The sequence below is a fragment of the Aythya ferina genome (assembly GCF_964211825.1).
Source record: "Aythya ferina genome assembly, chromosome: 5".
In the NCBI taxonomy this organism is placed as follows: Eukaryota; Metazoa; Chordata; class Aves; order Anseriformes; family Anatidae; genus Aythya; species Aythya ferina.
Window position 1 is genome coordinate 37,285,859 of NC_140301.1, and position 14,037 is coordinate 37,299,895.

General features: G+C 36.6%; 1 protein-coding gene across 25 annotated transcripts in view; it reads right to left on the bottom strand.

The window, feature by feature from the left end:
• Positions 1 to 1,548: 1,548 nt before the first annotated feature.
• The window catches only part of NRXN3 (neurexin 3), a 979,419-nt gene continuing 966,930 nt past the window's right edge, over positions 1,549 to 14,037 (bottom strand). For 11 of the 25 annotated variants that reach the window (XM_084521425.1, XM_084521422.1, XM_084521433.1 and 8 more), the window contains one exon: positions 1,549 to 4,156. In XM_084521425.1, the coding sequence (XP_084377551.1) occupies positions 3,855 to 4,156 (302 nt within the window). In that variant the 3' untranslated portion in view covers positions 1,549 to 3,854. The other 14 variants (XM_084521429.1, XM_084521420.1, XM_084521434.1 and 11 more) reach the window with 8 other exon arrangements.

Sequence of the window (14,037 nt, forward strand, 5' to 3'; positions counted from 1 at the left end):
ACCATGCTTTGGGAAGGTGGAGTCTGGAGCAGATGAACTCCAGAGGCCTTTTTCAGTTTCAACAATTCTGTGATTCTGTGTTCATCCAAAACCATGCAATAAGCATAAGCATTTAGACAACAATGAAGACTCCTTTTTGACACTTTCATTTAGCCGAAGTAATAAAATGGTCATTACATGACAGAGAAGATAAAAAAGAGCGGCTATAGCCACAGGGTTAGGGCATTTCAGGCTGAATTTTCTTGCTTCAAATAACATTTCATAATGATATGAAGTTTCAAGAAAAGCACTGAGAAAAAATAAATCCTTTTCTCAGAATACCCACTGCTTGGTGATAAGTGAAATTTCTGCATGATGAGAAAGAGACCATTAAGTTCAGACCTCGATGTTCCACATGCCAGCTGACTGTTCCACTACTGGGAATATTAGGTACCAGTCATCACTCCAGACTGTCATGATTTTAGGAGAAGGAAAAGTGTGGAAAGGAGTTGAGACCAGAACCTGTGGTTTAGAGCCTTGTGAGGGATCTATAAGGCCTTAGAACATAATTCACAAAAGAACTGAAAGCAGCTAAATGACAAGAAAATCACACATTTACATACACATGTGCATTCTCACCCATGCAACAATGTAAGCAAAATAGCTAGCCAAAAGGGATATACTGAGGATGGGCTAGGTCCAAACTCCTATCCCTCAAATACCTTGCACTGTTCTGTGGGACAGCAGATCATTTTTGCCCTAAAGATCTAGATCTACAGCTTCTTCTTGAAGGTAAAATGGCTGTGTTTTGCTTTCAAATGCTGAGCAAGGTTTGATGATGATGATGATTTAATTTTCAACTATAGTTCTGTCTTTTGTCTGCAGTCACAACAACCCACCTTCCAGAGTACTATTATTTTACACACTGAGGTGGTCTTGGGAGGCAAGGAGTTGGGCGTGTTATGAGGTAGGGCCCACTGTCAAGTTGAATTTATGTCACTGCAAAGGAAAGAATTAAGATTCATAGAATAAAAGAAAGGAGAGCAAACATGAACATGATTTGGTAATCTAGTGTTTAGACACTCCTGTGGGATATTTGTTTCACAGACTACTTTTCACCTTTAAAGGGTTGGAACTTCCCTTAAGCCTTTAGGAAATAAAAACTCAGCAACATCCAGGGGTTTGGGAAGAACATTTTATTGCTAAGCATATCTTTAAACAAAATGCAAATAAGAAAAGAAAAAGAATCAAAAAGGAAGAGGAAAAAGAAGGGCAAAAAAAAAGCAATAACATCACAATAACTCAAATAAAAATTCTTACGGTTGTCCATAAAGCAACAGGGATATGGTAGAAGCCCACATACAGAAATGCACATGTTCCCAAAAACTGTCCAATAGAAACTTACACAAAAAAAGGAAAGTGTAATTTTTTTCCCCATAACTTAAAAAGTAAAGCAAAAAGGAAAGGAAGAAAGAAAGCAGGAAATCATTTCACAAGACTCCAAGACTCCAAGAACAGCAATCTTTTACAGACATCAAGATATAATCAACTTTATATAGTTTCGGCCAGTTAAGTCATCTAAAATCGTGCTTTCATACCTTTTTAAAACCTGTCTTTTTTTTTTTTCTTTTTAGTATAAAAAATAAAAAAGGAAAAAAAAGCTCAACCTCTCACGCACACGCACCACACACACGCACACATACACACACTGAAAATATTCGTTAACATGAAAGCATCTTCTCTAAATGTTTGAGAAGGCTGTTTTTCTTTTTTAATTTAAGTTCCCATGTGCGTGTGTGTATTTGATGACACTTCTTCAAAGTCAAATATTCATGCGACTTATAAACACCAGCAAGAGTAGATTTCTAAACCTAAACAGCTGATTAGTTTTCATCTGTATACAGAAAAAGTGTACATTTCTGATATTCCAGAGTTCTCAATCCATCTTGGCTTTTGTTGTTCTCCTCTCTGTCTCTCTCTCCCTCATTTACTTTTTTTTGCACATGATAAGCATAGCCATCAAACCACCTGGCTATTGTTCTGTACAGTAAGATAATCCTTTTCACAGTAACTGGGAAAATGTGGAAACCAACCAACCAAGTTAAAACATGTAAATAAAAACAAAAGATGTTCCCAATTTAACCATAAAACAGTATATACACCTTCAGGGTATCCATATAGAAATTATACTTGCAAAAAAAATAGTAGTAAAATATGTAAACAAAATTTCAGATTTTTTTTGACACAGATAACTGTGACAAAGCTAAAACACACACTCTCTTCACATTTTGTTTGCTTCTGTTGTCTGTTTCTTTTTACTTTGTTCTTCAAGAACATTTTCATTCCACATTAAGACCATAACAGAACTTCTGTTCCAGTCGTCCCATCAAACATACCATGATAAATATATCTGTGTGTATATATATATATAATATTATTAAATTCCTTTTTCTGTATTATTTTGTGTGTCACAGCAGCTTTATTTTCTTTTATATAAAAGAGAAGGAAAAGGGAGAATAGGGCAAATGGAAAGACAGAGATGATCTGAAATGTCAAGCTACAAAATTAAAATATTACATATGAAAAACAGTTTCATGTCAAAAAAAACACTATGCATTTTTGCATTCTTTTACAAGTGTTTAGCTTTTCTGACATTTTATGTGTCTTGTCACAAGTTGAACTCCAGTGGTGTCTTTCTGATATCTTTATTAAACTGATTTATTATTGTTTTTGCATGCACTGCAATCAGTCACAGAACCAGAACCCGGAGAAAGGCTCCTTTATTTTTGCATGGTATACTCAGCTGAGAATGGCTAACCATTTTTAAGCATTCTTTTTTTGAATTTTCAAATCCCTTTAACCATAGTTTGGCTGTGCTAATGCATACTAAATGATATTCCCAAATAAAGCCAATGATTCTGATCAGAACAGACCCAAAAACATCTATTCTTCAGTTCAATTGCAAATACTGGAGCCAGATCCAAGGGAACCAGCTTTCCATGACAATTTTCTTCATCACCACCCACCACACACTTCACTGCGTTGTTAGCAACTTACTGCAAGACGACGGATTCTAGAGACAACACGACCAGATATGCAGAGTAAACACCATGGGTAGCTTTTGAGTTCATATATGGCAATAGTCTCTTTTTATTAATTATGGAATTTTTTTCCGAGATTTTTTCTCAACTCATGTCGTGGTTCATGCTCCCTCCCCCCTCCCAAATAGTCCTCTTCACCCTTTCCTCCCACACCCAGAAGTAAACCAAATCAAAAAAAAAACAAAAACAAAACAAAAAAAGCAACCCAAGAAACCAAACCAAACCAAAATCCAACAATCTCCAAAATCATTTATTCCCCTCCTCCAATCTCGAAAAATTATATGTATGCTGGACACGGCCAGATCAGTTTGTTCAATATTTTTTGTTGTTTAATAATGTTTGCATTTTTTTCTTTTTCCTTCCTTTTTTTTTTTTTTTTTTTTTAATAAGTAAACTGAAAAATTATTGATACAGTCAGGGATCACGAACATTGTTAAAGACTCACTTGGAGATATGAAACAAGTAAGCCAATGAAGTCTTCTAACTTTGCAGAAAGTTCAGCGGAGGAGGAGATTTGGAGACGTCCGAGTTCACTAACAGGGCAGAGCTGTATGCGCCATCTCCAGAACGCTAAGTGTGCTTTATAATACATTAGGGCAGAGTTTGCTGACTCCAAGTGATGACTGAGACATTAACAGTCACTGCTGAAATTTTTTTTCCCAATACTTTTTCCCACAAATGATATCTCCCAATCTCGTTTGCTGAAATGGTTCTGATATTTCAGTTAAATCTCATTAAGTATTTATATATTTATATATAAATAAGTATTCTTTTTTACACATAATACTCTTTGTCCTTATTTTTCTGTTTCTTGTGGCCGCTCTTTGAACTCTGCTGCTTCTCCTTCACGAGCGTGCCGTTGCTCTGGGCTGAGTTGCTGATGTAGTTCCGCGTCTCGTCCACCTGATAGGACCCCTCGTCCCTGTTCCTGTACTTGTACATGGCATACAGGAGGATGAGGATGCAGAGGGCAGCAGCAGCCACAATGCCGACGACCATCCCCGTTGTGCTGCTCGACTCGCGGACCACCTCTGAGGCCCCCGGAACCCGTCTGATTCCCGGCTCCGTGGGGTTTGCTGTGGGCACATTACGGAACATGGGGGAAGTGATTAGCGGGCTCTTCAGCTTTGTGCTGTCTAGCTCATAGGCAGTGGGCAACGGAAGCAAGACTATGTCAGGCTGGGGTTTGAGCTCACGGTTATTCATTTTGCCGGCTGGCAATTTGGGCACCATCCCAGTCGAGGACGAAGCTGTGGAGCGGATCAGCTCAGGGGACAAAGACGTGGTAGTAGTCCTACCAGTTTCGGAGACTTTGTTAGGTCTAAAGTCCTTGGATTCCCACTTGGGTGCGTGTGCTTTGTAGCCACCTTCGAAGATTGAAGTGGAAAGACTCTTATCTGTTACCAAGGAGAAGGTGGTGTAAAAATCTTCATCATCAGTAGGGGGTAGGTTAGAGTCAAAGGTTTCCCCTGAGCCATACCCAGATATCACCAAGCCATCATCATCACAACCATCGCTGCCTTGGTCCGACAAGCAAGGTAACCCCGCCTCAGAGGTCATGGACAGGGAATCTTTGGTGGTCTCAATAATGGTGAGGAGGGGGCGAAAGGTAGGGGGAAGTGTAATGAAAGGTGCACGAGTAGCAATAGGAGGGATATCTAAAGGGTCTTCTACAAGTAGAGGGACAACTAATTCACCTCCTGGGATGGAAAAGAGAAAAAAGAGAAGATTAGTACATTTTACTGATACAGTGTACCATTTTCAATTCACTTAACTCAAGGGCAGTACGAGGATTTGGGCATTACAAAAAAGTGTCAGGGATTAGACTTGCTGCCCAGCTACACTACGAACATAATTTTCTGGGGGATCCTTTTATTCTTCCCTCCCATCCTGCATCTGACATTGATAAACTGCATGTTCCACTTCCTTTCTCTTTTAGCCTATGCTAGGTTCATATAGCAAACTGCTCTGAATTTTGGGGGGACCCAATTTTTTGCTTTTGAAGATACTCTCAAGTGACTCTGTGGGCACAAATTTTTGGCAGTGATCTTTCATAGGCAATTGGTTACAAGACTGTTAATATGAACCATTTCAGATTTCTATACAGCAATATTCTCTCAGAGGGATTTTACCGCTCATCTTTTCAGTTTTTCCCCGCCGATTCTTTTCACTGAAGACAACATTGTTATTTCTTCTCTGCTATTCAAGCCTGCTTTCCTTCTGTAGCAGTTTCTAAAGCCTTTCCACAAGGCCTTTCCCATTCATGCATTTCTTCGATTGTTTTCTGTTTTTTAAATTGTGTGAAGGTTCATGAAAGTGAGGGATGGAATAAGAACCAAGTACTTACTGGGGTCCATGAAGGTACAGAGCTCTGCTCAAAGATGGTTCATTTCTTTTTAATCTTTCTTTATCATTCTGTTCTACGTTAGACATGTCCCTTGCCTGTCATCTTCTTGGGCTGCTAATGCCATTTCGTTTTGACATTCTCTTCTTCTTGATATTCTTTTAGTATGATTTGATTAGAAATTAAGATAGATGTAATTTCGATTAAGGATCTAACTCTCTGAATACCCAAATTAGTACTTACTACCTGCATTGCAGAAGTTACCTCACAGCTGCTGTTACTTCACAGCATTGTATCTTGATACACAGATAGCTGTGATCAGTGCTACTTTTTCCTAGCATGGTGGCTAAGTAAGTGCCTACAGGGGACTAAAAATGAGGCAGGCTTATAGTCTACTACCAAAGTACAACAAAGCCACAGCTACAACTTCTATACCTTAACAGAGTACAGCTGAAGCAAGAAAACCGAGGTGTCATTTCTAAGATTTGGTTGCTGTGCTGCAATGGTGCTACTCCTAGTGTAGTAGTTTTGATTTGTCAGTACATTGTAATATGACTGTGTTTCTGCTTTTCAGCCTATGAGTAATTAACACTCCAGTGTTATAGTCCAATGTGGAGGCTTAATTAATTTCTTTAATTTACTGAGTTCAGATAATATAGTCTTCTGCTAGCATACAGGCTGCTGACACATTTTTGGGCATGCCATATTGCTTTTGAAAGTTTGTGTATAAATTTTCCCTTGCTCATTTTTATTTGGTTAGCCACTTAAGCTAGTTGATTTAAATATAAACTGAAGATTTTATCTGACACCATGAATAGTCATCCAGATCTGTTGGAAGGAGTGCAACTCACTATGAAGTATTCCTAATGCATAGGAAAATCTTAATTTATATTCACTGCTGCTTAAGGAAAGAGATGCAAAAGGGGTTTTAGATTCTAAAAAAATAAATGCCTTTTACTTATGTATTAGCAATAACTAATGAACAGTCTTGGCTTTGTTATGGCAAGAGGGTCAAGGCATGTTTTGGCATTAGGGTCAAGTTTTTGCTCTCTTCTACCTGCACTATGTATTACATGAACTTGTTTTCTTCCCGTTGAATACTGCCTGAAATGTCCGTGGAATTTTTGTAAAGAATAAAATCAAAATGTTTTAAATATATTTGGAGAGCAATGCGTTTGAACAAATCACATATTGAAAACAGCAATATACTGAAAAGGTATTTAACAGTTTGATTAAATCTAGATAGCAGAACTAGCAGTATGGCTTATTCTTATCCTTAATGAGAAACTAAGCGCTAACAGTTTAATCAATTAGAACCGTTATATTTAACTTGTAGGTACTAGGGTAGAAATGAGGCCAAAATGAGGAATGTGGCACTTTACTTCTCTTAACGTATTTTTATGTTAAGTGATTTTTAAATTAAGATACAAAGGGCCAGTTGGAATATGCTGTTTAGTTTTCTGGGCTTCCTTAGCATGTTCATGCCAAGTCTCTTACTGAAGATATGAAGAAGAAATAAGTATCATATGTGTATCAAAAAATATGGAAAAAGCTAAAAGTGTAGTCTGCCAAGTGGCTGCACGGCATTTTGTGTTCGTGTATCTGAGCTGTTTCTGTGCAATGCAGAAACTGGAGCATGTAATATGATTTAGATATGTATAGAAGCCCTATCCATGTTTAGAACAGGGCATCTATAATCTAAGTAAGGTGGTCTCAGGACAAACTTGGAGTACACCTCAGAAGGAAATACCATCTGTGAGTCTGCAAAAAAATGAAGAAAAAAAAAGAAAAGAATTTAAGTGCACATTAAATCAAGTTGCATGCATGGGGAATTTAAGTTTCAAAAAGAGGGGGATGGATAGTGTCCCTTTATGTTTTTTTTTTTTTTTTTTTTTTTAAGATCAGAGTTTTGCTGTTAAACAACAGTATTCATCTGTGAATTCCATGGACCATCTGTGACATCAATTGGAAAAAAAGTCAGTCTGGCAGCTTTTAATCGTTTGTCTAAAGCTTTGAAGCGCCTCTGTTATTAAAATCTATTATCCTAGCACATGGCATCAGTATGCAGTATGCTACCCACTGGGGCAATATTTTGGGCAGTTTTCTTCCAGAGAGGATTTTTTTTGGTCCTATTTGTAATTAATTACATTGGAGGAACCTGAAACATATCACATTTAATTTGAAAAAAACACGCACATTCTTTCACCCCAGCAAGCCTTGCCTTAAAAACAGGTAATGGTTCTACATTTTTTGTTGCTGTTGAGGTCCTGAGTCAACGATCAAGACTACTGCAACTATAAAACCATTGTGGTCTTCCTGAAATGTCAAAGAACTTTGCTTGAGTTGCTATGTTAAATAAGGCTTCACAAAAGTGATGGAGAGCAGATCAGAATTTTTTGATTCCGGCAAGTCTGGTGGATGGAGGACAATAGAACAGATTCAGGAATGAATTTTGTGGAGTTTTAATCTCACTTTGGATGCAAGAAGAGAAATGATTTTCATACCAGGAAGGCTGGATTAACTTTGACTTCCCCTACAATTAATCTCATCTCTAGTTTTAGTCCAAAGTGTCAAATGAGCCATTCTATGCTTGCCTGTACACTAAAGAAACAGACTGTTAAAGGTCCTTCCTTATGAATCACTTCTCCATTAAAGAATTCATTTGTTACTTTTACTTAAAAAAAAATAAAAAAAAATACTTTAGGAGAGTAACAGGAAGCTGGCTTTAAGGATGGTAGTGATGCTTTGAATGTTTGATTTTTCTGTCTGAAAGAAGCTGTAAGACTGAAAAAAAAGCCATGTGGGAGAAGCTAACTCAGAAAAAAAGCACTCTAAATGTCAAATGTGACCTCAGTTTTATTGGCATATTAGGCATCTATTCAAAACACACAGCAAGATAGAAGTTATATGTCTAATAGTATGCATGCACAATGAATACTTCTTGAGATATGTGATTTATAGAGGAGTTAAAACATCCTTTAAAATGACATGATAAAAATGCCACTCAGTCTGAAAGAAAAGTGTTACTTAAGGATGACAGGAAATGTAAATTCTGAAAAGCTCCCAGGAATGTGTGAGAAACATGAACATAATATCTATAGAGGGGAGCAAGTGCAAATTTTTGTACCATCCCTCGAAACAACTATGTTACTGCTACTACATTTCTACTTATAAGAAACACAAGAGGGAGTCTGATGACAGGCAGATGATAAGTGTGCATGTAGTGGGGACCATCTTTCACAAAATGACAGCTGAGACAGCAGGAAGCTGCATGTAGCCTGTGGTCCTTTGATGGAGAAGTGGTGCCTCTTGCCCAGGGCTCCACATTGCTTTAAAGGTAAGCTCTGAAAGCTTTAAAAGACAAAGTGCAATGCCATTGCCAAGTCTCTTTGTACACGAGTGTTGGATCCTGAAAGGTTCACTGTGAAAGACAAGTGCTTTAAAGACTTAGATCTCTGGAAAAAGCTAAGGAGGAGCCTCTGAAAATCCATGGCTTTTCAACTGGGAAGGGAAATACATTTCAGGCAGGTTTCCTATTTTCATATTACTATCTGAAGTTTTGTTTTTCTCATAGTATCTCCAAGCTTTTCAATGACTAAATTCATGCCTTGCAGTCTTGAATAAAGCTAACAGTTTCAATTTCTGAACTGCTTTGTGCTTAAAACAAAATGAGAAGACTGCCACCCAGTTGTGCCCTAGTTTCAAAACAAATATTTGTATGAGACTTTGATTCTGTCTGTGTATGGTATGGACTGTTTCCTGGTAGTTACAGGTTTCTTTCCTTCATTTTTTTCTGCTGGCTGCTGAGCACCAGTTACCAGTGTTAAGTGGTATGCTATCAGTATTACTTTAGAAATGCAAAGATTTCACAAAGACTTCCCAGATTTGTGCTTTCTCTCCCAAGCAGGGTTCCCAAAAAGCATGGTTCCCAAAAAGAAATATGTTTTTTAAAAAGCTTCTGTTGACAAGAATTAAACAGAAGGGAAACTGATAAAATGGTTTCCTCTACAGTGATACAGATACAAAACTAGTTTGCCCATCAGCAGTACAATTGCAAAATAAAATAAAATACTGAAAAGCAAACTAGCAGCAGCACTGTGAGAACTGAGGTCTGTGATGTGGGAAACTTTGTACCAAGCAGCCCCATGCTCTGCTTGGCCTTCTCATTTTATGAAACAAACACAGTATGTATATTCCTTAAAAGTTATCCCTTTAATCTAGTCCATATACTGTTTTAATAGAGTTGTGCATTTATTTAAAATACCAAGATCAGTGGGGATATAAAAGGTCTACTTTAGCCTTGAAGCTGCCCTGCTTTTAGCTGTATGAGTATATTTATAGATACATAATTCATACCTCTGGGGCTGATCTCCAGTAAGTTCTCTGCCACTGGAAAACACAGGGTATTAAAAATTTAATAGAAGCCTTATGAACTCTGAGGCTGCTGTGGGTGAGTCATGAATGCAGAGGGCACCAAAAAAAAAAAAAAAGCAAAAAAAAAAAGCTGCCAGCTTTCATCTTCACAGCCACGTCTACTTCACTGGAGTCTCAGGCAGCAAACTGATAGAGGACAATAGGAGCACAAAGATGAAGCCTGGAAGATTCGCCTTATGGTGACCATAAGAGACACACCCTTATCATCTATCTTTTCCAGCTTTTTTTGAAGAGATTTTAAAGGGCATCCAAACCCTGCAACTAAAGTTTGTCATTTGCATTATATTCTTATGCTGTTCCTCTGAAGTTTGATTCCATTTTTAGTATGAAATAGTTGCCACAGAAAATAATTCCTTACCTTTTCCCCCTCTGTATCAATGCAGTAACAGTGCCAATAATTCCTTATTAAATGACTGAGTTCATAAAGTTCTGTCTAATGGTGTTTTACTTAATTCTCCTTTGAGTCCTCTGAGGATGAGAAGGGGAAAACATTCACAGGAAAAAATGATGCTAACATGAAGCCTAGTAGATGAACATTCTTAATATTTTCTAGTCTTTGCAGTCTGATTTAATTGCAATTGACAGTGAGTAGCAGAGAGAAAAATATCCTTCCCACAATGGAATACTGCAGCATTTCATCTCAAATATCTCATTTTCATTTTGGAGAATATAGTGTGCTCAAAGTGATTAGATAAAACAGTACTTCTTGTGGTGGAGTTGGTTGAACAGCATTTCTTAAGCCCACAAAACTACATTAAAAGATGTTAGTTATCGCATTACTCAGGGCTCATGAGCAACAGGAAGGTACAGACTTTGAGAAGTCACGAATCCCATGTTAATGCTGGGCTGTGGTTCATTGCTGCACGTTCTTGGTCATCTTCATGCAGTTTCAGTGAAACAGGTGTCAATACTTTCCAGAAAGGACCTGGCATTGTGTTTGCAGGCAGGGTTCTAGAGCAAAAACAAGTATTTTGGTACCAGACACTGAGCTGCTTTGAGCCACCTGAAACATACCCTTTTCCATCTCCCATCATTATTTTAAACTCTTATGATTAATTGGTGACAGCTTCCTATTCAGTGTGATTTGTTCTGTTTTCAGCATCAGTTGTTCAGGGGACTTGACAGTTGAACCTGAGATACCTACTAAGTAGTTAGTACAGCACTGCCATACAGGAAAGCTGGAAACATGCAATGCTTGTAAGGGAATACAATTTCTTATTTTATCAAAAACTCACTGTTTTTTTTTTTTTTTTTTTTTTTTTTTTTTTTTTTAAGAAATCAACACAAACCTTGTTTGAATTTTTAGAAGGTCAGAACGTGAGTTTCAATAGGAAAGTGTCTGCCACATGTAGGATTTCTGGAAGATACTGGCAAGCCTGATACTAGTCATAAAAAGATGGGTATGTTTACTTCGTAAGAGTGCACTTGAGAGTATCATTTAGACAGGATATCAGGCAGATAATCAGCAATCAAGAAAATTAATAGAAATAAAACACTTTCATTAGAACAAAGTAGGAATGACGTAGATCTGCAATAAGAAGACCCTGAGAGCTACTGAAATGCTACAGAGGTCTTGTCATTTTTTACTTGAAAAAGGCTACAACACCAGGCTACATACAAAGTAGCATCAAAGAAAGTAGCACTACTGGTGGCTCATTTTGGGAAAGGGGACAGAAAGCTAGACAGAGATAGACCAATAAAAAATATGAGCAAACTACCACAGACTTCTTCACCCCCTCCTATGCAGAACACAATCCAGTAATTGACAACACACAAAAAGCACATAACATAAAAGCAAATACAAACTGATTCAAAAAAAAAAAAAAAAAGTGAATTTATATACTTTTCCCAAAACAAAACCATATACTAGAAAATAAAAATGCCACAACAACAAGATCAGAGAAAGGAAAAACATAAGTCATTCACTTTATCAGCTAAAGAAAATTAAAACCTAAAAGAACTGAAAAAAATTATGAAAATAATAATAAAAAATACTTTAAAAAAGTAATCAAAAATACATAAAAATATTTAGAAAGCATACCACATTGATTTCATAACAGTCAACTTACATCAACAAATTGCCCGCATGTTTTTTGGCATGAAAGGAAAAATTTACAAAAGAAAGTTGTGTAAGAATGCTCTTGGACAAGTAGCATTGCCACATTCTTGTAACTTGCTTTGTTTTGTTGTTGTTTCTTAAAAACTTTTTTTAGCAAAATGTTTATTATTTCTTTTTAAATATAATTGTTTTACAACAAAGGGCGATACAGGGAGGCAACAACACATACATCCACACCACATAACATGAAAAGAAAAAAATCTTGCACCTTAACAAATTCAAACTTTTTTTTTCTGCTGTTTTTGGTTGTATTTTTTTTTTTATCTTATGTAAAGTTGTTAGCATATTACAGTTGAAAAATCCTGTACATTTTATAGAATTTACTCTGCTTGTTTGCATATCTACATATAGATTTTTTTTTTTTTTTTTGAAAAGCAAAGTTTTCTATTTTTTGCCTTTTTGGTCAATTTGATATATATTTTTTAAAACATTTTCTTTTTTTTTTCTATAATTTTTGTGTGTGTGTGTTTTAAGGAATGAATGACTGCACATAAAAATTTAACAATGCTAAAGAAAGGGGTGGTAGAGGGGAACTTATGGGAAGAAAAAATGCCTAGGGTGGATGGAGTGGGAGTGTAAAAATCTATGAGTGTACTACACAGGAGATGAAGATGATGGGAGTGAATGTGTAAGTCAGTTGCCATGTCCATGTAAGGGCGGTACGGAGTGATCTAGCAGCATTAGAGCTTCTGGCTGTAAGGAAGGGATGGGCAATATACAAAAACAAATGAGCATATTCATGCCCATCAACAAAAAGAAAGAACAGAACTCTAACATTGACAATCTCACAAACCCTAAGCTGCAACTTCTTCAACATGCAAGTTACAAAAAATTAATAATTATAGTATTATTATTTACATTTTCATTAAAGGTTCTCAAATTATAAAAGCATTTTAAACTTTTCCCTACTAAAAATAGCAGTAAAATACATAAACTAATAATAATAATAATAACCAGAGAATAAAACAAAAAGAAAACAAGGAAACTAGTTTTATGCATTGGAATTAGAACAACTTCATCTGTAGCTACCCACAGCTTCCTTCTTCTAAGAATCATCTCTTCTGAAGTCCATCAAATTAATATCAGTACTCTCAATAATTTGAGACAATCATATCTTGAGCACATCAAATCCCTGTTTCAAATGTAATGATGGTGTTGGCACACCCCTTCCCCACTTTCAAATTAGATTGCTTTTATATTCAGATTCTCTGGAGAATCTCAAAAATACAGCTGTGGGATTCTGCCAGTGAAGTAGTTCTTTATTTAAAGAGGGAAGTAGAGGGAAAAATAGCAGAAAACAATTCATAACTCTTTTGTTTTGTTTGTTTCTTTTTCATTATTAGATTGGAACAAACCAAATCTAAGATAGAAATTCAACCATTGAAAAGAAATACATCAAAATATAGCTATGTAGAGATATACTAAAAAAAAAAGCAAAAATGAAAAAGCACTTTGTTCCCAACAAGAAGGGAAGATAAGGACAATTGTGTTTTTTTTTAATTTTATTTTTAAAGAAAATGTATTCCACACACTTTCAAATATGAACAAACCGGATGCACACATTGAAAAGGAACAGACAAAGCAGTCTAGGGACACTTTCATCATTTGGATATTTTTTTCCCTTAAGAATTCTCTTCCCTTCCCTCCCTCTCTTATTTAAATTTGTTTTCAATTGTTGGCAAAAAACCCCACCACCCTCCGGTGTTGCTTTTTTTTTTAATACATCTTTTTTTTTCTTCACTTCTTTTTAAAATAAACATGGAGAGGAAAAAAAAAAAAAGGACGTGCAGTCTGGATGTACGTCATAAATAGACATAGAAAAAGATAGAAGAAATTGGCTGAGATCGACAAATGGGTTATATAATAGCTTAATTTTACTGTAGGATGTTAATAATAATGCATGCTTAAAGTAAGTTGCATTTAGGGAAAGTAGAAAAACAGAACAGCAAGCAAGGAGTGGGGTGGGTGGAGGAGAGGGGCTGGCAGGGAAGGGGGGATCATTCCATGCCTCTCCAGAAAGGGCAAAGCACATTCCAGCGGGTTCTCTGCATTTCTAGGAG